The 22,380-nt window shown below is 44.9% G+C and overlaps 1 protein-coding gene across 34 annotated transcripts in view; it reads left to right on the top strand.

Annotated features, from left to right (window-relative positions):
* RBFOX2 (RNA binding fox-1 homolog 2) overlaps positions 1 to 22,380 on the top strand; it is a 157,110-nt gene that overhangs the window by 120,890 nt on the left and 13,840 nt on the right. For 14 of the 34 annotated variants that reach the window (XM_068665103.1, XM_068665120.1, XM_068665127.1 and 11 more), the window contains 5 exons: positions 8,170 to 8,262; positions 11,024 to 11,084; positions 13,503 to 13,556; positions 13,722 to 13,814; positions 14,966 to 15,098. In XM_068665103.1, coding sequence (XP_068521204.1) covers positions 8,170 to 8,262; positions 11,024 to 11,084; positions 13,503 to 13,556; positions 13,722 to 13,814; positions 14,966 to 15,098 — 434 coding nt within the window. Of the gene's footprint in view, positions 1 to 8,169; positions 8,263 to 11,023; positions 11,085 to 13,502; positions 13,557 to 13,721; positions 13,815 to 14,483; positions 14,552 to 14,965; positions 15,099 to 18,285; positions 18,333 to 18,734; positions 18,793 to 20,545; positions 20,586 to 22,380 lie in introns of those variants that run through there. The other 20 variants (XR_011090714.1, XM_068665113.1, XM_068665300.1 and 17 more) reach the window with 12 other exon arrangements.

The following is a 22,380-nucleotide window of genomic DNA, read 5'->3' as shown; positions in this document are numbered from 1 at the left end:
GAGGTTCACGACCTTAAGGTGGCCTCTTTGCTTCAACATGTCTCCTGGGGTCTGTTCATGTTCAGAGCCCTCTGCAAATTTCAACATGTGCTCACCAAGACGCATTGGGAACTTCTTCAGTCTCTGCGTTATCTGGAAACCAGAAAGCAGCTGACCTGTGTACAAAACAAAGGAGATTTAGCCCTTTCCCCATCCTTAGTTTGGGCTTACAACCATGTTTTTTCTTGTTTTGTTTAGTTTTTTTTAATAAACCAGTCTGAACGAGTAAATGGCTATGTGGCTTAGAGAGCTGTACTTGCCTTGTGGATAAAAATCTATACGCTTTACCAAAACAATCAGCTATGCTGAGTTTGTAAATATTTATTCTGCTCTCTGCTGTTCTTCTGATATTTATAGGCCAGAGCTGTCTGCGAATTAGACCCGGTTTTAGTCATTTCTATTTGGCTTTGGGAATAGCCTCTGGCCTCTATCAGATCTCTACTTTTTTGGATGTAATTGCAAAAGAAAGGGCAAAAATAACTGTCCTGACAAAGTGGTGAGCTCTATCCTCCATCTCCCTCTGCTTGTGCTTTCCAGCACGGCGTTTTCTTCTCCATACACGAACTTCACCCTCACTCTTCCATCCATACAGTCCTATATTAAACGCCCACGGCTGCCCTTTTCCTTCTGGGCAACACTAACATTGGAGGCTTTCTGTGAAGACTTGATTTAGGACTATGAAAACTGTTTTCTTCTGCAATTGTTAAAGCCCAAGGCTTCTGGTTTTCAGTTAAAACAGAAATTGTTGCTGAAGAGTTCCTTGATCAATCTCGTCCTGAACCCTTGATAAACATATGAAAAACGAAAGCAATCCAAAGAGATATTCTTCGAGTCCTTGACCGTGCAGTTTTCTGCTGCTTTTTTGTCATCTTAGAGCAAAAAGCAGTTGCAGAACTGGTAGCCGATGTGAGGGATGGGGCAGAATCTGAACAGAATGAGAAAACGCCCAACGAATAATTTTGTGGTATCCTTGCATCCTTCTCTACCCAAAAGAATTAATGTTTAAAAAAAAAAAAAGAATGCAAGATTATTCCTGCTTAGCATGAAAATGGGAGGCCCCAGTGTTTGAGTGGGGTGTAGCTGCACGAAGCACCTGGTATTCACGTAACAATGGACAAACAGTTTGGTGATCTGATGGTGAAGCAAAGGAAACGGATCTTTCTGGAGGCCACTCACTCACTCTTGGGTTCTTCCTCCACCTTAGGAAAAAAAATAAAAATAAATCTGAATGCATTTTCCTGCCCTGTGGTTTCCATTCTAATCTAATGATATGAAACCTCTCTCTCTTCTTCTCCTCCTCCTCTCTTTTGGGAATCCGAAAGCAGATGCTCCTGCTGCCTGCCTTGTGCTGTGTTCTCAATGCTCCCTTCCCTCCCCTGGGTTCCTGAGGGTGTAGAGTTTTCTCTATATGTTTTGAAAACATTTAAAAGGTTAAAGCGGTGAATCCCACGCTGCCCTGGGTCTGCCCCCACCCAGCGGACGATGGGGTCGAGCAGCTCTTTGTCCCTGCCCGGCTGGGGCAGGAGCTTCTGCTGGAAGCGCTCCAGCGCTGGCGGGCAGGAGGGCCTGGAGGAAACCTGCAGTTTGCGTCCTTCCTTTCGAATCCACCTGAGATGACCAGGCCCTGACGTTGCACCCGAGGGAACTGTAGAGGACAGGCTACGTGTTTGGGATCTCCACACTTTTAGGAAGTTTGGTGGCCAAAGGACGAGCTGCGTACGTACGTCGCGGCCGCCTCGCGCCGCAGGTTCTAGTGCTTGGCTTAGGAAGTGGTGTTTGTTGGCTTCCTGCATCACAGCAGAGGAGGAGGCAGCTAATAATGAGTTTTGCTGATCCTCCTCTGAAAGCAGCGTGAGTTCTTGTTTCCTAACTCAGTTTCTGCCCAGATTCAATCTGTTTAGTAGGATCAGGTGGACCTCGGTAGACTTCACACTGATACTGCTTTGCTCCGTATGAAAAACAAGGTGTAAACTTCAAACATCCCTTGAATTTCATTTCGTTTTATTCTTTAGCTTGTATGACAGAATGACATCAGCCTGCCCCTGATTTATTTACTATTTTTTGCTTGCTTCCTGGAAGCTAGCTGTTTGCTGCAGTTGTCCTGTTTACCGTAACAATTCGAGCTCTGACCCATGTAAATAAAGGCCTTTAAATAACATCCTGCTCACGGCTGCAGCTCACCATCCATTTTGCTGAACCCTGAATAAAACACCTCCAGAGGAAGTCGAGGGATAGGATTCCTGCTCCCCTCGTCAGCGGAGAAGCATCCTGCAGATGCAGGTTTTGACACGGTTGTGCTGAACTGACCGGGCAGACACATTTGCAGAATTCCTGCGGTCTGCCCGTGTTGTACTTTAAACGAGAAGCCTGTGACATTCATGAAGCTGCAGGGGAAGGGAATCCAAGCTCTCTGCTCGCCGGCCGCGTGCCAGCTGGCATTCTGAGATGTGCCCTTGGTGACATTCAGAGACCAAGAAAGCGTGAGCACACAGCAAAGCAGTGGCTGAGGAGGGAGCACGTTGTAGATGGCTAAATGGTAAGAGGTCATGCAGGTGCAGATTACAAGCTTGAGATTTCAGGTCAGCATAAGTTTTTCCCTTCTGCTTTCCAATTTGGAAGCCCAGGTCCTTAAAAAGGAGGATGGACTCCAGGTTTTTGTACAGGACTGAAGCATCTAGAAGTGCTTCATGTTTACTTGAAGAATTGGTTGTGTAGTGGCTTATATCCAGTCTTCACAAGGAAATTCCATCCATTAGTGAGTGGAGGTCCATCAAGAAACGTGAAGTAACTAAAAACTTGTGCAGAAAGCTGTATGGAAGCACTTAAGTCTTCATGTTTGCAGTTAACTGCAGGTTAATAATACTCATTTAGGTTTGAATAACTCTGCCTAAAAGACCGTATGCTTGCCATGTGCATTTATGTCTTACTGGAGTGGATTAGGTGCTTTGAGAGAGCCACGCTGTCCTGAATTTAGTTTCTACTCAGGGAAACAAATACCTTTCCTTGTTCCAGAGGGCTCGTTTTCACTTTAATTCTATTTTTGTAATTTTGTTCAGATATCATCAGTTGAGCCAGAAATTCAGATAAAGTTATTAACACAAAGAGGCTTAATAACAAATTAGGCATAAAGCAGTGTCACTTTCTCAGGTCACCAAATCCCTTCATAATGCTCACGGTTTGCAGGAGACCTGACCTTTTGTCCTAGTTTAGTTAAGAACAGTGAATTGCCTTGGTCACCTTCAACTCAGTGATACTAATAAATTAACGAGTTAAATTTGTCCATACACGGTGAGCTGGTTTACTTGAATTTGAGTATTTAAGGCTGAGGTTGATGGAGTGATAGCGTAAGCCGATTTGGTGCTCCTTGTGGGAAGGGGCACCTTCCTCGTGGTGCTCATGTCACCGTGCAGGGACTTGAATTCAGGGTGCCAAATTAGCAAAAAGAAAAAAAAATAAAAAGGAAAAAAGGGAAAAAAAATAAAAATCCAGCAGGGAGAGAGAAGTAGAAGCAAGAGCTCATCTTCTGCTGGTTTAGCACGTTGAACTCGCTGACCACACAGCAAGGTGAACTCCCTGTCAGATGAAGGGGGGGAGGAGGAGGAGGAGGAGCACACAACCAGCAAATTGTGGGGCTGCACGACCTCTGCTCCGAGTTGGCTGGAGCTGATCCAGAGCCGCCAGCGCTCGCAGCCCTGGCTGCAATCCCACCATTCAGCCCCGTCCTCTGCCCCCTTCTCGGTTTTTGCAGGAGGGATTGGCAGTGGAGCGGCGCAACAAGCTGGATCGGGGAAGTGATCCAGCTTAAAAATAGCCCCGCTGTTGATTTTTTTCTTTGGATTTTTTTTTTTAAATGATGTATTTATTTATTTATTTGCATTTCTTTAGCCAGAGTAATTCCTGCATCTGTTTCAGTAGACGGCACAGGTAGGCAGCTGGGTGGATGCTTTGTGCATCCGTGCCTGATGCCCCCGGAGCAGCACAGGGAAGCTGGAAGGGCAGCTGAAACGATGGCAGCCTCAGTTTACACTGTTTAATTTACACCAGTATGAAGTGAGTGTGTGACTCTGATACTGTGTGCTTCTGAATTTCGGGCAGCGTTCCCATCGGTGCACCCAGTCCTGCTCATCTCAGGTGGATTATAGCTGAAACCTTCCTCCTCTCTCAAACACCTTGGAAACAGGTAGCCTAAACTTCTGCCCCTTGGCCGTATTTTTTCAGGCTCCTGAAAGTTTGTTTATAAGCAAAGGTGGGGGGAATAAATTAAAAAAAACCCACAACCCAACAACTCAAGAGCACAGCAGTAGAGGAAGGCAAAGCCCATTGCTGGCTGCGTGCTCTAGGGGTACAAGGCAAAGACGCTGTTGCTGAGGTGACTGTCTAAACTCCATGACAAACAAAGGGTTAACAATGCATGGATTTCAAGGGGCTCTGTTTAGTTTCCTTTGTTTTTATTTTCTGTTTTTTGTTTTATTTTATTTTATTTTATATTTTTGTTGTTTTTTTTGTTTAATTTCTGTGTTCTGGCCACACCCAGGAGAACCGTCTGCTTTTGATTTCTCCCTTTACGGTTACATGGTAAATTTTCTTTCTCATTCTTCAGAGATGGAAACGTTCAAATACTCTCTCTATATACATTTATTTATTTATTTTTTACACTGCTCATCATGTTGCTTGTTATTTATTGCAGAGTCTGAGGCCAGACTAAAAGGGTGACAGTTACTCGGTCTCTTCAGGCCCTTTGGGTAAAAAGGGGGGTTAGTCTGGCCCTGCAAATTACTCATAAGTCCTAAATTTTTTTTGCAGGGTTTATTTAGTGTTTGTGGGGTATGTTGAGGTTTAAATTTATTTTCTGCCTGGGAGAAGTTCCTGGCAGTCGGTGGAGGGGGAAATGTTGAAAAATTCAGCCTTGTTATCATAACAGTCTTATTAAACATGAGTTATTTGTATAAACTAAACTCTAGAAACATTAAGTCTTTTTTTCTTAACCCAGGATTGTATCTTCCCTTCCTCTGGCTCCATATCTAGTACTGTGGGGCAAACCAGTGCTTGCTGTAGACCTGAGCTAGCAAATATTGGTTATCTGCCTCCTTTTTAATTTATTTTTCTTTAAGGGCAAGCCAACCTTGGGAGGGAAAACTGAGAATTGCTTGTTGTATATGTATTTGGGTACAAATTAATCCCTATTCTTTGCAGGTCATCTGTGAGAAGGAATTAAAAATATATGTATGTGTTGTTTTCTCTCCCACATCAAAAATATGTGTATTTAATTGCTAGCTTTTAAACTTAGAAATAATAGAAATGTCAAGCATGGCTCACCTATTTTTCCTGATTGAAAATTTGAATGTCAAAGGGTTGCATTAAGAAGACTAACCAAGCGGACACAAATATTGACTCTTATCGTAGTCAGCTATGTGAAGTGTTAATTCAGCGTTGACATGAAATGGTTTTCAACAAAGCGTTGCATAAGCCAAGGACCGATCTGTCAGTACAACAAAACTTCTGGTTAATTAGTTAAGTTGCTCAGAATCAAGTTAACTCCGTTTTAGTTCACATTGTTAATTATTCCTGGATAGTCTGCATGCGGATTGTAGCCTTTCTTGATTTAACGTTTTAAAAACACAGAAAATTCAAAATCAGTTTAAAGGTGTTCGATGATAATCCGTTCTTAAAATCCCATACAGACTTCATTCATTGCAAACAAATGTGAATTAAAATAGTCTTAGTTTGGTTCTAGTCTGCGCAGGCTAATGTCTAAAAAATTACCTTCCCTCTGCTCTCCAGCTTTCAGTTCACAGCATCACAGAAGACATAAATCTCATTCAGGCTCTACAGGATTGACTAGAACAAACAGAAATTTTAATGTCAAAAGAGAAGAGGGAAATAGAGATTGCTGCTGCAGTCTGTACCTCCCCTCCTCCCCAAACCTTTTTCAAGATGCTTTTTCCCCATTATATCGAACAGAGGGAAACGTGTTACTCTATTTCTGAGTCTTCCCTTTCTCTGTAGGGGTTCTTTGAAGCAGATAAAATACACTGTCCCTTCATAATCAGCTTGGCTATTACACTCCCCCCCATCAGTTCCATGCAACCTGCTTGACAGCTGCATGCGGTTGGGCTGATTTATTAGCCCTGATCTCTTGTAGCTCCCATTTTAATTGATTTCTGCTGAAAACATATATGTTGTTCAGAACAAGGCAATGGTTTGTTATTTGTATAGCCTTTATGTTTTAAGCTGACAAAATGAAATTATCCCAAATTTTAGATTAGGGGGCTGATGCCCAAAGGAGAGTTCTTGTTGATTTCAATATGAGACAATGCTTAGCTAGGGATTTTTTGTTATTGCTGATTCTAGAGGATAATAATAATAATAATAATAATAATAAAAACCCCCTACATTTTACAAATACATAATAGTTTTGTGCTGGAGACCTAGCTGTGGATGATAAAGGCCAGCATGCACAAAGGGGCTTTCCAAGATTACTATTGTACAGGCCTTAAAAAAGCACTTAAAGAATGACAGCTTGCTTGTGTCTCGTTGCTAACGGTGCCTGGAAATCCAGATGCTGGTTTTTGGGGGTCCACGCATGCCAACCCTGAGCTGCATGCAGGCTAGCATGCCAGTGCTTTGGGTCGCTCGCCTTACCTAGTGCTCTGCTTAACATCAGGAGTTTCCATTGCATCAGATGCAGGCTTTGTTCTCCCTCCTCCTGCGCCAGCAGAGCTTGCTGCCTGTGCATTAGAGTGGTATTTGCCTTGTAGCCAGGAGCCAGTTCTCCTCCTCCTGTTCTCAAGGTACCCTAAACACAGACTGTCGCTGAGTTTTTGCTTGGCTCCGCTCCCTGCAGTGGCATGACGAGTATCTCCTCGTGGTTGTCTGTAGTAAAATACATTTTGCTACCAGCTAATTCCTACTTCCCTCGGTCTTGTTGGCTCTGCTTGACCATCAGTGCTCCCACTCTGTGGATGTGAGCATGACCTCTTCCCCTGCCCTCCTACGTGACCGCATGAACTGATGGCAGTATGAGCATGTGGGACGGGAGCATTGCATGTGCTGCCATGGGCTCAGCAAACCTAAATCCCTCTAATAAAGGACGTTTTGGTAGTCCCCAAGCTTTTGTGGCTGCGCCCAGCAGGGCATGTTATTTTTTTTTTGCAGCCTTCATAGCATTTCTAGGCAGAGATTCATCATCCACAGCGCAGAGGTTGCCATCTCAGAACAAAGCCAAGCGGGATGGGTGGCAGGCTCTGAGGGAGGCAGCAGTAGGGCAGAAACACCAGAAAAAAAAGTCATTTACCAATAGATCCACATTTAGGTGTTTAGATTAACCCTCAAGACCAGCATGGTGCTTACAGGTAGGAAAACTTTGAAACTAGACCACTGCATAGTACCGTAAATCTTCACCTTGGGTGATGTTCATCTGGTGCTACCCAGAAGCCCTCCCCGTGCATTATTAGGGAGGTTACAGGCGTAGGAGTAGCCATGAACTGTTCCCTGAAGAGCTTGCAAGGGATGCTTTACAAACAGCCCTTCCTCCCAGCCGTTCTCCAAGGTAGGTAATTATTATTGTCTCCGTTTTACAGGTGGGAAAAGCAAGGTTCAGTGCCAGGCCTGAACTCAGCTCGCTGCTCTCTCTCGCAGCGGCTGCTCAAGAGGACCAAGTGCTGCTCAGTGCCGATGGCCTGTACCGTGGCCGGGGGGGTTGGTGGGGTCGGCACCGCGTGCGTCTTCATGGTCAGGGAGAGAGAGGGCAGGAGCCCCGCGTGGGCCGAACCAGCTTGAAAAAGGAAAAAAAAAAAAAAAGAAAGAAAAAAAAAACTTTAAAAAAAAATTTGTCTCGAGTAACTTTGTACTTCTTTTTTGGTCTGGCCTCAATTGCTTTTATGTTTTCTTTTTTTTTTTTTTAATTACTCTTATTATTCTTATTATGATTACAGTTCCTTTATTTTATTGAATTTTGATTTCCTTCATTTACGAAACATGCATGAACCAACAATGTGACTCTAGGAGGTTATTGCTGAGTTGTGCTGATGTCGATTTCATACTGTGATATTTTTTCTCTATTTACCTAGAGATCAGTATTTCAATATATAACGATGTGCATGTTTTCCCCCCTTCTCCCGCTGCATGCAGGGATTCGGGTTCGTAACTTTCGAGAATAGTGCTGATGCAGACAGGGCCAGGGAGAAATTACACGGCACCGTGGTAGAGGGCCGTAAAATCGAGGTGCATGTCTTCAGTAATTCAATTTCTTCTTTATATTTATTCTTTTGATTTCTTTTTGTGTCTTGCCTCACTTATTTCACATTTGGATCCCAGTCTCGTGTGTGCGTGTGTGTTTGTGTCTGTGTCCTTCACCTCCCCGCACTGAAATGTATAAAAGTTTACCCCCCTTTACGAAATATTTTTATTGTTGTTTTGGGTATATTTTTTTTTCTTTTCCGTTTCCTTTTATTGAGTTGTTTTTTTGTTTTTCTTTTTTGTTTTTTGTTTTTCTTATTTTTCCCACCCACTCCAAATTTTTGCCCTTCTGCTGTCTTGATTTTTTCCTTTGCTTCAGTTTGCGAGGCTCCGATCTCCTGTTAGCAGGCCTGAACGACACTAACCGAAAGAGTACTGTCCGACTTCTAACTCTGTGTCCGCACAGAAAGCAGGGGGCCAGCCAGTCTCCTCTCTTTCCTCCGAGGCCAGTTCTCCTCCACGCAAGTGTGAGACGATGCCCGCGGCGGGCGGGGAGGGCGGCGGGGCAGAAGGGCTCCGGGTCACGGTGGGAGCCGGTCTTTAAACGTTTCTAGCTCTCGCTTTGGTCCTAAAGGGGTGGCGTTGGCCAGTTTGGTGTTCCACTGTGGTGAAGGCTAACTGGCCCTTCCCTCTCTCCCCTCTCTCTTGAAACAAACGAACAACAACAACAAAAAAAAAGTGCAAATATTGATCGAATATGAAAATTACGGAAAAAAAAAAGCCGCCGTTTTGAGTAAGATGTCTGCATATTTTGCTTTTTTTTGTTTTCTTTTTTGTTTTTTTTTTTCTTTTTATTTCCCTTTTCGATGGTTTAGGGTTTAGGGCCCTCCACTTGACTCACTCTTTCCATGGTAACTATACACAATGCTGGCGATGGTACGAGTTGGCGGTAAGTGAAACGAAAGCGCTAGAGAAGAAGCTTTTTTTTATTTTTTCTTTTTAAATTTTTCTTAAAATTACGAAAAAAAAAAAAAAGAACGAAATTAAATAAGAAAGAAAAAAATCCATCTGCCATCTCACATTAACACTACAAAATGTGATTTGACTTGTTGTCCCCACCCGCCTCCTTCCTCCCTCTCCCCCTTTTATTTTCAATGCTGTTGAGTAATGCCGCCTGGACTTTGGATGTACATATCGTTTTGTAGCAGTCTGAGCTGTTTGATTACTGACTTCATGGTGATTTCCCCTTGCACATCTTACTCAGAGTTACTGAACTCCAGTTTGGCTGGTTTTTATTAATGCACCCATTTCCTCCCCTCTCTCTCCTGCCCCTTCTTTCTGCCGCTCTCTCTTTCTGAGACCTGTTTGTAGCTGTTACCGCTCCTTTCCTTTCTTTCTTTCTCTCTCCCTCCCCTCCCCGTTTTTTTTTTCTTTACTCGGTTAAATGCAGCTGTTGGTCTCTTTGCTGACTGGTGGTTTCTGATCGGTTCTGGCAATTTTTCCTTTAAGTGCTTGTGTTGCACTTTGCTGTAGCAGCTGATTTCAGGCACTCGCTCCATCTTAATGATTGTCTGTGAGACCCTATCTCCTCCCTCCTCCCTCCCCACCCCCGAATCAATTGTGTTTTTTTTTTTCTTTCTTTTATCTGTGTGTGTTTAACTGCATGCTCTCAGTCTCATCATTGTTGTTTCCCATTCTTTCTTTTTTAAATGTGTAATGTTTCTATCGTTTTGGGGCTGAAGCAAGAGTAAATGTAGTTCCAGATTCCCCACCCTGCGTACGCTCACCTTTCCATAAGCCTCAAGGGCCTAGAGCAGCTTTGATTTTTATAGTATTCTTTTTTTTTTTCTTCTTAACCCTAGCCTGAGTTCCCATTTGGCATGTGCTTTGATAAATTATTGATGTTGGATAAAACTTCACCCTCCTTGCAAGAACTTTGAGGCTGTCTGACACGGGGCTGCAGTAACTTGGCTTCCGAACTGGTCCATCTTTTCTTTATCAGCACCATCTCTGTGGTAACACCCCACTTGCTTGAGCAATCAAACCGCTTGGAACGATGCAGAGCTCTGTAAAGAGGGTGGAGGGCACCATAAAACAACAACAACAACAACAGACTCGGCTCTTCCACTATGCATTTCTTCTCTTTGCTCCCAGAGATTTGTGTCTCGGGGGGGATAAAACAATTTGGAAAAAGATTTGAGAGTGATAGGGAGGAAATTGGTGAACGAGGACTGTCCAGACATTTTGGGGGCATTCCTAAAACCTCCTCAAACCTTGGCAGTTCAAATCTAAAGCTGATGGACTCCAGGTTTCCTGTCGAAGCAGTCAACCTGCCTGCGACCTGTGAGCCCCAGCCTAGTGGTGAGCTCAAGGAACAGGTCAGCTTGTGCAGCACCTGCTTCAGTTTCCCTGTCCTGGGCTGCAGATGTGGTCGCTGCCACTCAAACAGAGCCTGGACAGAAATCACCAAGGTTTTGCCCTTGAGGTGGGTGAGCTGGGAATAACCACAGGCGCCAAGGGGTGGCAGGGTGTCTGAGAATCTGCACGTTACTCTTGTTGGCCTTTTGTTTAATGCATAATTTTTAAATGCCATGTTTAGCTGTAATGGTTAAAAATTAAATGGCAATTGTTAAAAGTAATTTTAAAATAACTGCATTTTTGTAAAATTAGTTATTTAATTTTTTTTGCTCAGAGAAGTATAGTGTGTGTGTGTGTGTGTGTGTGAGATAGCTGAGAGTTTTCCATCATTTTCCCTAATGTCCTTTGCTTCCTTCCCTCTCCTCCCCTTCCCCTTTCTTGCTTTTAGGTTAACAATGCCACAGCGCGAGTGATGACCAACAAGAAGATGGTCACACCATACGCAAATGGTAAGAGAGACTGTTGGGACTGGTGATGTGCTGAAAGGTTGGAAGGAAGACAAAAGCTTCCTGGTGAAGGGAATGTCGTAGTGTTTCATCAGGACCTCCTCAGGGGAAGAAAAAACAAAACAAAAAGCCCCCACCAAAATCAAAAAACAACTCCCAAGCCCTAATGTACACCATTAGGCTTCAGTATAGCTAAGAGTTTACGGAAGATTACCATTTTTCAGGTGGAGAAGTTGGGGCAGAGAGGGGTAGTGACGTGCCCACTGTGGCCAAGCTAGAAAAGGAGCCCAAGGTCTGATGTGTCACCTGCCACCACCGCAAGGTGATGCTGCGCCAGTCTGCAGAGGGATGGCCGTCACCTAAATACCTAAATACAAATGGTTTATAATCCAAAGAGCTGGATATATCTCAGCTTAGGTTCTAGCAGTAAAAGTACAATGTCCCCAAGCAGCTGGGAAAGCAGAGGCCTTGGACCGTTTGTGTGTTCACTTGTTGTTACAGGCTGGTATTCAGCCATTTTCCAGTGAACCTGAATAGAGAAAGACCAAGTTGTTTGGTTAATGAAGAATCCTGGTTCTTCTGTCTGTGCAGTACTTCTATGGCATAGACGCATGTAGCATAAAAAAATCATTCTTCTGCTGACAGAACTGAATGCTGCTTTGATACACATTTTAAATTTGAGTCTTTGTCCTGAACCAGGCAGGAAAATTTCTTCTTGGCCTGAAAATGTTCCTGAACAGCTAGAGCAACGCAGGAAGCTAAGCATAGGTAGTTGCTAGTGCAAGAATCTGTTTTGATTCCACCTAAGACTCAGAAATCAGAAGATACAAATTTTATTTGTGGCTCTGCTGCTGACTTGTGTGGCTCTTGACAAATCATGTAATCGTTTTTTGGTTAGAGAACTGGGGAATTAGGGATAGGGACAAATTAGGGATAGGGACAAGCAGAAAGACTGGGATTCTGAGTTTTAGTGTTTGAGCGAAGTTGGGAAATTCTGCAGTAAAAGGTAACACGGCCATATTACATTGTCTTGAAAGCAAGGACAGAAACGTGTACAAATTGGTGTCAACAAATGACTGGTGATACATGATAACAGGCAGGAGTATTTCGCTTTATCAACCAACAGTGTCTGCTTTAAAACTACGTAAAGGCACTCAGTATTAGGCCAGGCCTAAGGCACACTGATAAGCAGTGGTACAATCACTGTTAAATTGAGGGTTTGATCCCAGTCCTGTCATTGCCACCATTGCATCAGTATTTTGCCGTCGAGGTGGCAGTACAGGGCAGCATGCCCAGTCGTGTGGAGGAGCATGCTGCATCTCTCGGTGATGCGCTGCCAGCCCGTGAAGGGGTGGTGCTGATGGGCTGCAGCTCACAATGTTGTTCTTGTGGTTGCTGGGCTGGGTAGGGGTGGTAAAAGTGCAGCGAGTGTGTCAGGACTCCTAAATCAAGACAGAGAGGAAGGGGATGGATTTATTTCAGTAGAAATGCCTGTGTGATGGCTAGCTGAACAGATGAGGTCTCTCCGTCCCTCTCCGTGCTCTGTGGAGGCCAGCCCAGATCAAGTTGTTAGCTTGACACCCATCTCCTCTCCCCAGAGAGAAAGGTGGGGGAGATAACAGGTCTCTAGATCTGACTGGGGAACATATTTCTCCTCAGACCCCGTCTCCAGTGGCAGGCCAGTGATGACCTGAAGGGTTCTCTCTTGGATATTTTGTGTTGGTGATTTTCAGTTCTTGCCAATTATCCAGATGATATTAAAACCGATTCTCTGGGAAGGCTTTCATCTGAAAAGATGAAGCACAAAGAAGGCAGGAAACGCTAAAATAACACGGAGAGGAACAAATGTGAGAGGAACAGAGTGAATTGCTTCTGTGCGATACAGTTGTGTAGTTCAGTTAGCGAGGAAATCTCAATCACCGGCGCTTTTTTAGGTCTCTAGCAAACAGGGCAGAACGGTGATTTGAGGATTTAAGGGTGTGAATTGACCTCCCTGGGACGAGAGGCTGGGCCGCTGGCTTTAGAGAGAGGCTTTGGCTCCACGGCGTTCCCCTGGGCGCGTGGAGGAGCTGACAGCAAGGGTCAGGCCGAGAATTTCAGGGTCGCACGGTGCTCGTGGCAAACATGCTTATAAGGTAGTTGGCATTCCCTCAACGGCGTGCTTGCCCTGCTGAGGATCAGCTGACGTTTGGCTGTTCCCTCCAGCACAGCGACCCGTCCCTAGAACCTGACATTAGAAAAAGGCAGTTGGCCTCCATCTACACCAAGGGGGATTGAGGTGAAGCCGAAATTGGGAAAGAGCCGCTGCTGCTGCATGTGAAGCTGCTGGGGCGCATGCAAGAGACTGTCCCCCGTCCCCACGCTGCCTGCTCCTTCTCTTGGTGTAGATTTTGGCATTCACTGCAGTCTTTGTTGTTGCAGGTTGGAAGTTGAGTCCTGTGGTTGGAGCGGTGTACGGCCCTGAGTTATATGCAGGTAGAGCTTAAGTAGACACTTCCACTTCTGCCATTTAACTGCAGTGGTGTTTGTTTATGTTCTCAATTTGCTGTTTCTTTATAACCTTTTTTACGTTCTTTTTTTTTTTCTTTTTTTCTTTTTTTTTTTTTTTTTTTTTTTTTATTCTTTCTAAAATTAAATTAGCGTCCAGCTTTCAAGCAGATGTCTCGCTGGGCAATGACGCCGCAGTGCCCCTGTCAGGAAGGGGGGGTATTAACACTTACATTCCTTTAATCAGTAAGTAGCCCCCATTGGCCCCCTGTATTGTTGCTGTGCTTGAGTTAACTATGACCTGTTTCCCTTCTCTCCAGTCTGTATAATATATACTTGAAAGGATGGGTCTCGCTGGGAAGGAGTTTACCTCTAGCCCAAGCCTATACCGTGCAGTGGCCGTAACTTGTTCATCCGCAGTGTGTTTCTGTGCCGGTGAATGGGGCTCTGAGCGATGAGGAGGCTGCAGAACAAGGGGAGGGTGTGTGCGAGGAATAGGCCATTCCCTTGATTTCCCCCCCTTCCCCCCCCACCCCCCCAACCCCGGCCCCTTGGAAATGAAAGAAACCCAAGGGACAAATCCCTACAAAGTACATATTATACACGCTGTTAAACCACCAGCCTGCAGGGCCCCCGGTGGCATGCACCTGGGCGCGCGCTGGGTTGGGTTCGTGCCTGGCGACTCGCTCCCTTCTGGGCATCTGCTCCTTACACTATTTGCAGATGCCTCGAGGGCTTTCCATCGTTTCCTTGTGAGCCAGTTCACGCCAGCGTTAAAGAGTAATGAAGCAGGCCCCGCTAGGCGTGGGGCCGGGTCCTGGTCACGCTTTTTTTTTAAGTGAAGAGGGGCTCTTGGAAAGCTGGCACTTGATGGGAAGTTTCTGCTGCTGTTATATGGGCTATCTTGTCTTTCAGGCTTTAAAATGAACATACAGAGGATTGGGTGGCAAAGAGTGGGAGGGGAAAGGAGGGAAGAGACTGATGTAAGTTGATTGACTTTAAGGGCCTCTTGACAAATTATTTTAAAGAGCCTCTGCAGTTTTGGAAGAGCCGCCTGCTGTATTGATAGTAACTCTCTGCGCTTCTCGGACTCTAACCAGACTGCATGGCGGTGTCAGAAGGGGGGGATTTGTACCCTGTTTGTGGTGGGCAAGGCATGCCGAAGCATTAACCTCTTGCATGCCAAACCTCTCTGCAACCCCTCTTCCCCTGAAGGCCATGGTGTAGCAGGACGTATGTATCCGATGCTTGCTGGGATAGAAGCATGCCCCTCTGCAGGATTGATGCAAAACGTCCCACCGCTGTGGAGCTATTGTGTCACCTTGTTTGAAGCAGGCGGTTGTTCCCTGGGCAGGAGCTCGGATCCTTTTCACCCTCCACCTTGTCTGTCTTTCCAGTTCCAGGCTTCCCCTATCCAACTGCAGCCACCACAGCAGCCGCGTTTCGGGGAGCCCACCTGAGGGGCCGAGGAAGGACGGTTTATGGGGCAGTCCGGGCAGTACCTCCCACAGCCATCCCTGCCTACCCAGGGTAAGCACTGGTCACAAGAGCAGAGTGCTCTGCACAACCGTGTCAAATAGCTAATTGGCTAACAAAAACCTAACGAAAATTGTCTGGATGGTGAGAGGCGGGATATTGCAAGTGCAAGAGCGTTCTGCACACAACGGCATCCAACGGGGGCAAATCTAAATTTTGCCTGAAACAATTCTCAGTTCTTGCAGCAGCCTAAAGTGCTGATGTACTCCTTCTCATAATTCCTCAATTCGTCTGCCTGGTATTTGTCATCCATTGACCCAATACATGGTAGTGCTACTGAGAAGGATGCAAAGAGAGGTGTAAGATTTCTGAAAAGTTCGTACTCTCTGCGCTCCCTTTGTGGTTTTCTTACCCAGGAATGAGGAATATTATCCATTACCTTCGTGCCTCACCATCTGACAGTAGGATACAGAAGAGCCAGTTACCCACAATGGATTTGCTTTCTTTGTTGGAGACAGTTTAAAAAGGTTTAAAACAAAGATTAATCAAGTCCATTAATTTGAAGTTGGGAGTGTTTGGGATACAGGGAGAATGAAAGTGCAGCATTCTTCTAACTGTTGTATGAAGCGGTGGTGAATGCGTGGCCTCAGCACACTTCTCTGCCCTCTGACTTTTTGCTAGTAATGCAGTGGAATAGGTTCTGTTAAAAAAGAGTATTCTGCTCTTCAGAGTACAGGGAACCAGGTTTGTACGTGGGTTTTGTTTGGGGATTTTTGTTTGTTTAAGTGTGATGGAGTGACAAATACATTGGCAAATCCCTTCCTTTTTCTTTTTTTTTTCTTTATTTTTTTTTGATTTTGATGATTTATTCATATTGCCTGTCTCCGGAATTTTGTTTGCCATGTTTTCCAGGCAAGTTTCTCAGAAAGAGTAGGAGTAGGGACGAATCCTCCAACAGGGAAAAATGGATTGACCCTTTTATTTCCCCCCCTTAGACTATCCCCAAAAGGGAAGAAAATAAATGACAAATCTTTTAATAAAAAGAGAGGAGGAAGCCACACAGGATGTAAGGATCTGGCCTGATGGATGCCGGATAAGCTTGCAATGCCTTCTGTAGCAGATGAAGCAGGGAGAGCTTCTGCAGCCCTTTCTTGTTAGAGTCCAGTTGATATTTAAAGTGAAGCTGAAGGAAGCAAGCTGCAGCGGTCACGTATCTGTCTAGCTTTGCTCTCAGACAAATCTGGCAATGTTTGTATTTAATTCACCCAGAGACTTAAAATGAAACCTCCTGGCTGAGCACACAGGCCTTCAGAATGGAGCGGTTCTTCTGGACTTGTAGATCCACCTCTCTGTACCGCTGCTCTTAGTTCATATCGTACGTCCTCTAACCATAGCCTCTGACCTGCAGCTTGTCTGTCTGTTGCTCTAAAAATGACCCAGCCCTGTTTGATTGGGAAACGCTCCACGGTGAAACAGAGAAGCAAAGCTGAGTGCTGCCGTCTAGGAGGATACGCAGCGCTTGCACCGGGGAGGGGGGGCACGTGCTTCACTCGGGGCATAGCAGCTAGATCATGCCTAGGAGAGGCTGTCAGCAGGGCTGCACCGGGAGGGACTTGAGCCCTGTCTTTGATTTAAACCCAGCCTGAGTCCCCTGTAAAGGGTTTATTTCTGTTTGGAATATAGGCCGGGATCCAACGATTGTCCCTTCCAGATACTGTCTTGTGACTCTATTTACTTAGATTCTGTTGGGTTTGTCTGATGCTGCTGACCGATTTCATGTCTTCATGGGCAGCGTGCTATCCATTAAATACTTGCGGGACAGCAGTAAACAAATTGCCTTCAGAAATGGCCCGGAGCTGCCCCTCATCCCAACCGCTGGGATGCAATTAACTAATTCTGGTGTTTATTGTCATCATAGTCGGAGTCTCTACGTGCTGTTTTGTAGACGGAATTTGATTCCTTAGGGAATGATGCAAATTGTGCTATTCAGCTCTGTGTCGCAGTAACCTGTAGGACAGCCACAGCTCTGTGTGGGCACTGCTGACCTCCCCTGAGTCAGGGCAGTCACACATTCCTGACACCTTACCCTGCATCAGTTGCTTACTTCCTGGCCAGTGGGAAGCTGACACCGTAAGATCTGTCAGCAGCACATGAATGATCGAGGTTTAGAGTCTTGTGGAAGAAGACAGTAAAGTAAGCTGCAGGTGAACTCAAACCTGGTAGAAGGAGCTGATTTTCACAAAACTTTAAAAATATGTTTTAATACTTCAATACATTTTAAAACTTAACAGTACCCCTGAATGTGTGAGCTTAGCAGAATTCAAAAAATACAGAATGTAGAATAATAATAAAAGCTGGTTGGAATTGCCATGCTGGATCAGACCTGAGGGCTGTTCAGGTTAGTGGATAATATTTGACAGCATCTGCAGCGCTAGATGCTCCAGAGGAAGGTGCAAGAAATGGTATCATTCTTAATACACACTTTTTTCAGGATCTAAAGCAAAGATTTACTAATACATATGTAAAAGGTACGTACGGGTATGTACGGACATGGATGTTTATCCAGGGAAGGTTATTCATACGGTAGAAAGCAATTGCTCAGACCATTTAGATAGTCACCCAAGCCTGACCTCAGAACACAAAATGCACCCTTCAGTGTATAACTGAGGCAGCATTCAGTACTAGGACGGAGGCTTTATAACCTCTAGTCTACAGCGTGACTAAAGCCAGTGCAGGAATATCGCCCTGATCTGCAGCGGCTGTGCTTTCTAAACGAAAGCTGACAAATCGCACTTCAGACCAAAGGCTGTAAGAATTAAATCAAAACCTTAAAAAAAAAAATGCCTACTGTAAAATTCTCCCAACTAAGTAAGCTCAATCAATTTTATTTCTCAAACTGTAGGTTAGGCATTGGCTTATTCATGTTCATTAGGTGCATCTATGAAGAGCAGGCTTGTTAGAGTAAAGTGTAATTTAGTCTAGGAGTGTAAATGTGTAGAAGATTCTCTGACTGAAAGAAGTAGATAAAAGTCAGACTAGACATAAGGCAGTAGTGATTTTTGTGGTTTTTTTTTTGTTTGTTTGTTCTTTTGTTTTGCTTTGTTTGGTTGGTTTTGGTTCCTTTTACAATACAGTCGAATGTTGGTACAGCTCGATTAATGATATGATGGCTGCTTTACGAAATCAGCATATGCCTGGTTCTTGTGGATGTCTTTTAGCTCATCTATTGGGCTTTTCACAGATGCCACTGAGATTCGATGGGGCTGCTTTACGCTTCTGGTCAGTCTACGTAACCAGAATGGTCTCTGTGGTTCTCAAGCGAAGCTTCTGCCAACGTTACGAATCACAAATGTGGATGTTTTAGCATGTAAAGAAACCTTGCTGAATTTCAGCGCTGGCAGTTGGTATCAGTTAGGTCCCAACTGAAGGAGAGAGGATGCATGTGTGCCTGGTTGCTTGAACTTAGGAAGCCTTCCTCTTACATGTTACTAGTGTTCCTTGCAGTTTTCTCTGGAGAGCTGATGCTAGCATCTCTTGCTGACAGGATTCTAAGTTACACGAACAGTGGCCTGATCCAATGTGGTAATGCTTTTATTAATCCAACTGGTTGTGTTTGGAATAACTGTTAAAACTGCTAACCTGTTCATAAACCAAGTCACTTCCTCTGTCATGCATTTGCCTTTCCTGCAGGAGCAGGTGGAGTATCACTGCTAAAACACTCCAGATCCTAGATAGAGAACCCAGCAATGTAAGTCACTGCCCCAGGAGCCAAATTCTTTGTTATGTGGTTGTCAAAATTTAGCTTCGACAAACATGATCTCATGGCCTGCTTCTCCCTGCTGAAGTGGCTCCCCTCTTCCTCTAACAAGGGTCTCTATCTACATATCTGCTCCCAGCGCTCTCGGAGACACAACAATAGCTCTGTCCATTGGGAATGGAGTGTACTTTTCCTGGGGAAGACAGCGAGACTGAATTATTCAAGCAGTAGCTAACTCTGCAACAGATTTATTTTTATTTACTTATTTATTTATTTTTTTAGTAATAGCATGCAGAATTTTGGCAAGATACGCTGGGCTTTTTTTTTGTGCGTGCGTGCCTTACAATAGGTGGGTGTCTGAGGGTGGCAGGCTCTTGGCAGCATTTCACATTCCATCTGATGAGTAAAAAAAAAATAATAATTAAAAGAAAAGCTAGCACTCCATGCCTTCTTTTTTCCTTAATGCTTCTGGTAAGTCATGCACATTAGGTCCACGAATATCGCAGATGGCGGGGCTGATGCTTTTTAAAGCCTTGAGTGAGTTTGTGCGGAGCTGTTCAGAGGACAAAGCAAGAGGAAATCCCTCAGTACCAAGGACACGCTTGAACGCACACGGGTGGGGGGCGTACCCTGTCTTCCTTCCTCATCCTTCCCCAACCCCTGTCCCCAAGGCAAGCTGCGTAGTCCTATGCCAGCAAACGCTCTGGTAAGGGTGGCTCTCTGGGCTCTGGTTTTATCGATTTTGCTGCTTGAAGTTCTGAGAGAAAGAAAACAAACAAACAAACAAACAAATGGCTTAAACCAGAAAAGGCACCATCCCATGGAAACCCTCCCAGTCGCTCCTCTCTGCTCTGGAAAATGCCGTGACTTAGCAGGGACTCCCACTGCACCTTCCAATTCTCGGACCTTGGACCAGTCACCTAACCTTTTTGGCTCATTATCTCTGCTTGTGAAAGCAATGCATTGTGGGTATTTTTGGTTTTTTCTTTTCAATTACATTTCTCTGTGTTTACTTTGATCAGAATTGATTGACTTGTTTTCCGGAGGTGTTGCATCGGTTCTTTAAGATGCTGAATAATAATACTTTGCATGCTTGTGTGATCAGCCGAATCTTATCGCATGTCTAATGTGCAGGGTAAAAAAGCAGGTGATGTATGGATGTCAGAAACAAAGCCAAGCAGCCCCGTGGAGCTCAAACAAACAATCGTACCCAACTCTCTGAAACGTGCTTCCGACATAGGTGATTCTGGCCCCTGTGGGATGCCTTCTGAGGGGCTTCTCGATTTCCAAGCCCACTTCACGAAGCCCATGTCTCCATGTGTGTAGGGGGTAACTTAAAACAATTCCAGGACAAAAAAAAAACAAAATACAAAACAACAACAAAAAAAGAGTGGAGGTTTCTAAACCCTTGTTTCTCTTCTTCAGGACATCAGATCTTTTCGAGTCTATTTTTATTGTACAACATGGTTGTTCCCCTCCCTCTCTCCTTCGCATACTGTCTCCCCCTCTGCCCGCCCCTTCCCCTTTGCATGCCATGGAAGATGACTTGGAGCCGTCTAGCGTGCGTGCGCACACACATTCTCTTGCTGATTTTGCTCCTGCCAAAAGCCCAGGTTGTGGATTCATACATCACCTGCCTGTGTAAAACGCATGTGCATGCTGCCGTCCTCAATAACCGGAATGTGTTTTCTGTTCTTTTGTTTTTTGTTTTTTGTTTTTTTGTTTTTGTGTGGATTTTCTGCAGTGTGGTTTACCAGGACGGATTTTACGGTGCTGACCTCTATGTAAGTACACACACCGGAGCCTTCTCATCCCCAACCCCTGACAAGCCAGCCTTTTTTTTTTTTTTTTTTTTTGGTTTGTTTGGTTTGGTTTGGTTTGGTTTGGTTTTTTTTAAATATCATTTACTTTAATTTTCTTCTTCCTTGTGGATATATATATTTATATATTTAGGAATGCAAGCATGCTTCTCTGTCACTGCGCTTGCCCCTGGGTGCAAGACCTAAGCCTTTGGGTTTCCTGATCATTGCCAGGGTCAGTTTACTGGGTGTCCTCTCCCCCACATGCACACTGCTACTAATCAACCTGAGAGATGATTAGCGAATTAAAATTTCTCTCAACACTTCTCTCGTTTACATAATTCGGATATAAAAATAACAGGACTGGTTTAGCCTCAGACCTTCCCTTTCCTTCTCCCCCTCCACCCTCCCCTTTCTCTCCCCTCTTGGGGCCCTTTCAGGTTTGATTTGTGCAGCCCACACAAAACAGTGCAAGCTGTATGTTTAAAAACGTTCCCGTGCCACTGGGATGTGGAGACTATCCCTTTGGGGAAGGCACTGGGACTGATTAAAAATGGAGACCGAGATGCTAGAGTGAAAACTGACATCTCATTTTGCTAGTCAAAATGGTACCTAAATAGGCTAGATTCTCTTTACAATTCCCTGAAGAGGTGAAGTACAAATACATGGAGATGTTCGGTTAGAGAAGTCAGCAGCCTCCTCCTGTTTGGGAATTAGCTCTGATACCCCAGGAGGCGTTGTCTGTCATTGCCTTTGTCCTACCCAGCCAGTCGGTGTTGCAGATCTCCAGGGCATCTGTATACAAAGCTGGGTTGTGGCCGTCGTGGATCGAGGGACTCTGGCCAGTAAGAAAAGCGGTTTCCTCTCCGATGGAGAGCTGTTGCAGAGCAGCTGGGATAGGAGCGTGCCCTTCATAGCCAAAATATTCAGGTCCACTACTGCCATCACAACCTGTGGCCTCGTCTGGCTCTGGCAAAGCTCCCAAAGTTACAGGTAATAGCTCTCTGGAGCTGGGGATGCTTTGTATTGGTAGTGGCATGGTTGTCAGCATGGATTTCACGTCCCTGCTCCTTTGAAGTTGCTGCTTCTGACGTTTATGAAGAGGACCCTGAGGGGTTAGACTGAAGATAATGGATGGAATTAGCTTTTGGATTTTCTTGGCTTATATGGAGGGTCAGGTCTTATAAAGGCACTTTGCCTATCATAGTTTACAGCAGTCGGAAGCTGTACTCTCTACACGTAGACATTTTGGGTGCATTTCTTCATTCTTACGTATGCCAGTGTGTGCACATCCCTCAAAATTTGATCTGCGTAATCAAGTGTTCCTATATTAAATGCTGTCAAGGGCTACACGAGAGTTCTGGGTTCTCCCATCTCACTCCTAGAACGCTAGCTCGACAGACCACTGAGTTTTCTGCAGCAGGCAAGAAAACGAGCAATACCTTCTGCTTAGGGCCTCTTCCCTCAGAGTATGGTATATAAAAGGTTGTCATGTTGAAATGGAAAACTGGCTGGGGTTACTCCCTGTTCCTTTTCAGAAAGCTCCTTCAGAGCTTCCATTGCTGATGGGGAGGAGATGCTTATCTAGCGTGTTGTAAAGACAGGGACTTCAGCAGTGAAGAAGCCCCATAATCCACCAGAAAACTTGGTGCTGCCATGTCCAAGGCAGGTTAAAACTGCGTGGTGACCTTCTGGCGACTTCACTTCCAGTGGTTTAGGTCTCACTGTGAGAAAGCAGGACGGCAGGACAGGGTGCTCATCCAGGGAGGTGGTGCTGTGT

This window comes from Anas acuta, chromosome 1 (genome assembly GCF_963932015.1).
Source record: "Anas acuta chromosome 1, bAnaAcu1.1, whole genome shotgun sequence".
Classification (NCBI taxonomy): domain Eukaryota; kingdom Metazoa; phylum Chordata; class Aves; order Anseriformes; family Anatidae; genus Anas; species Anas acuta.
The sequence above is the reverse complement of the archived record's forward strand: the minus strand, read 5'-3'. Positions and strand labels throughout refer to the sequence as shown.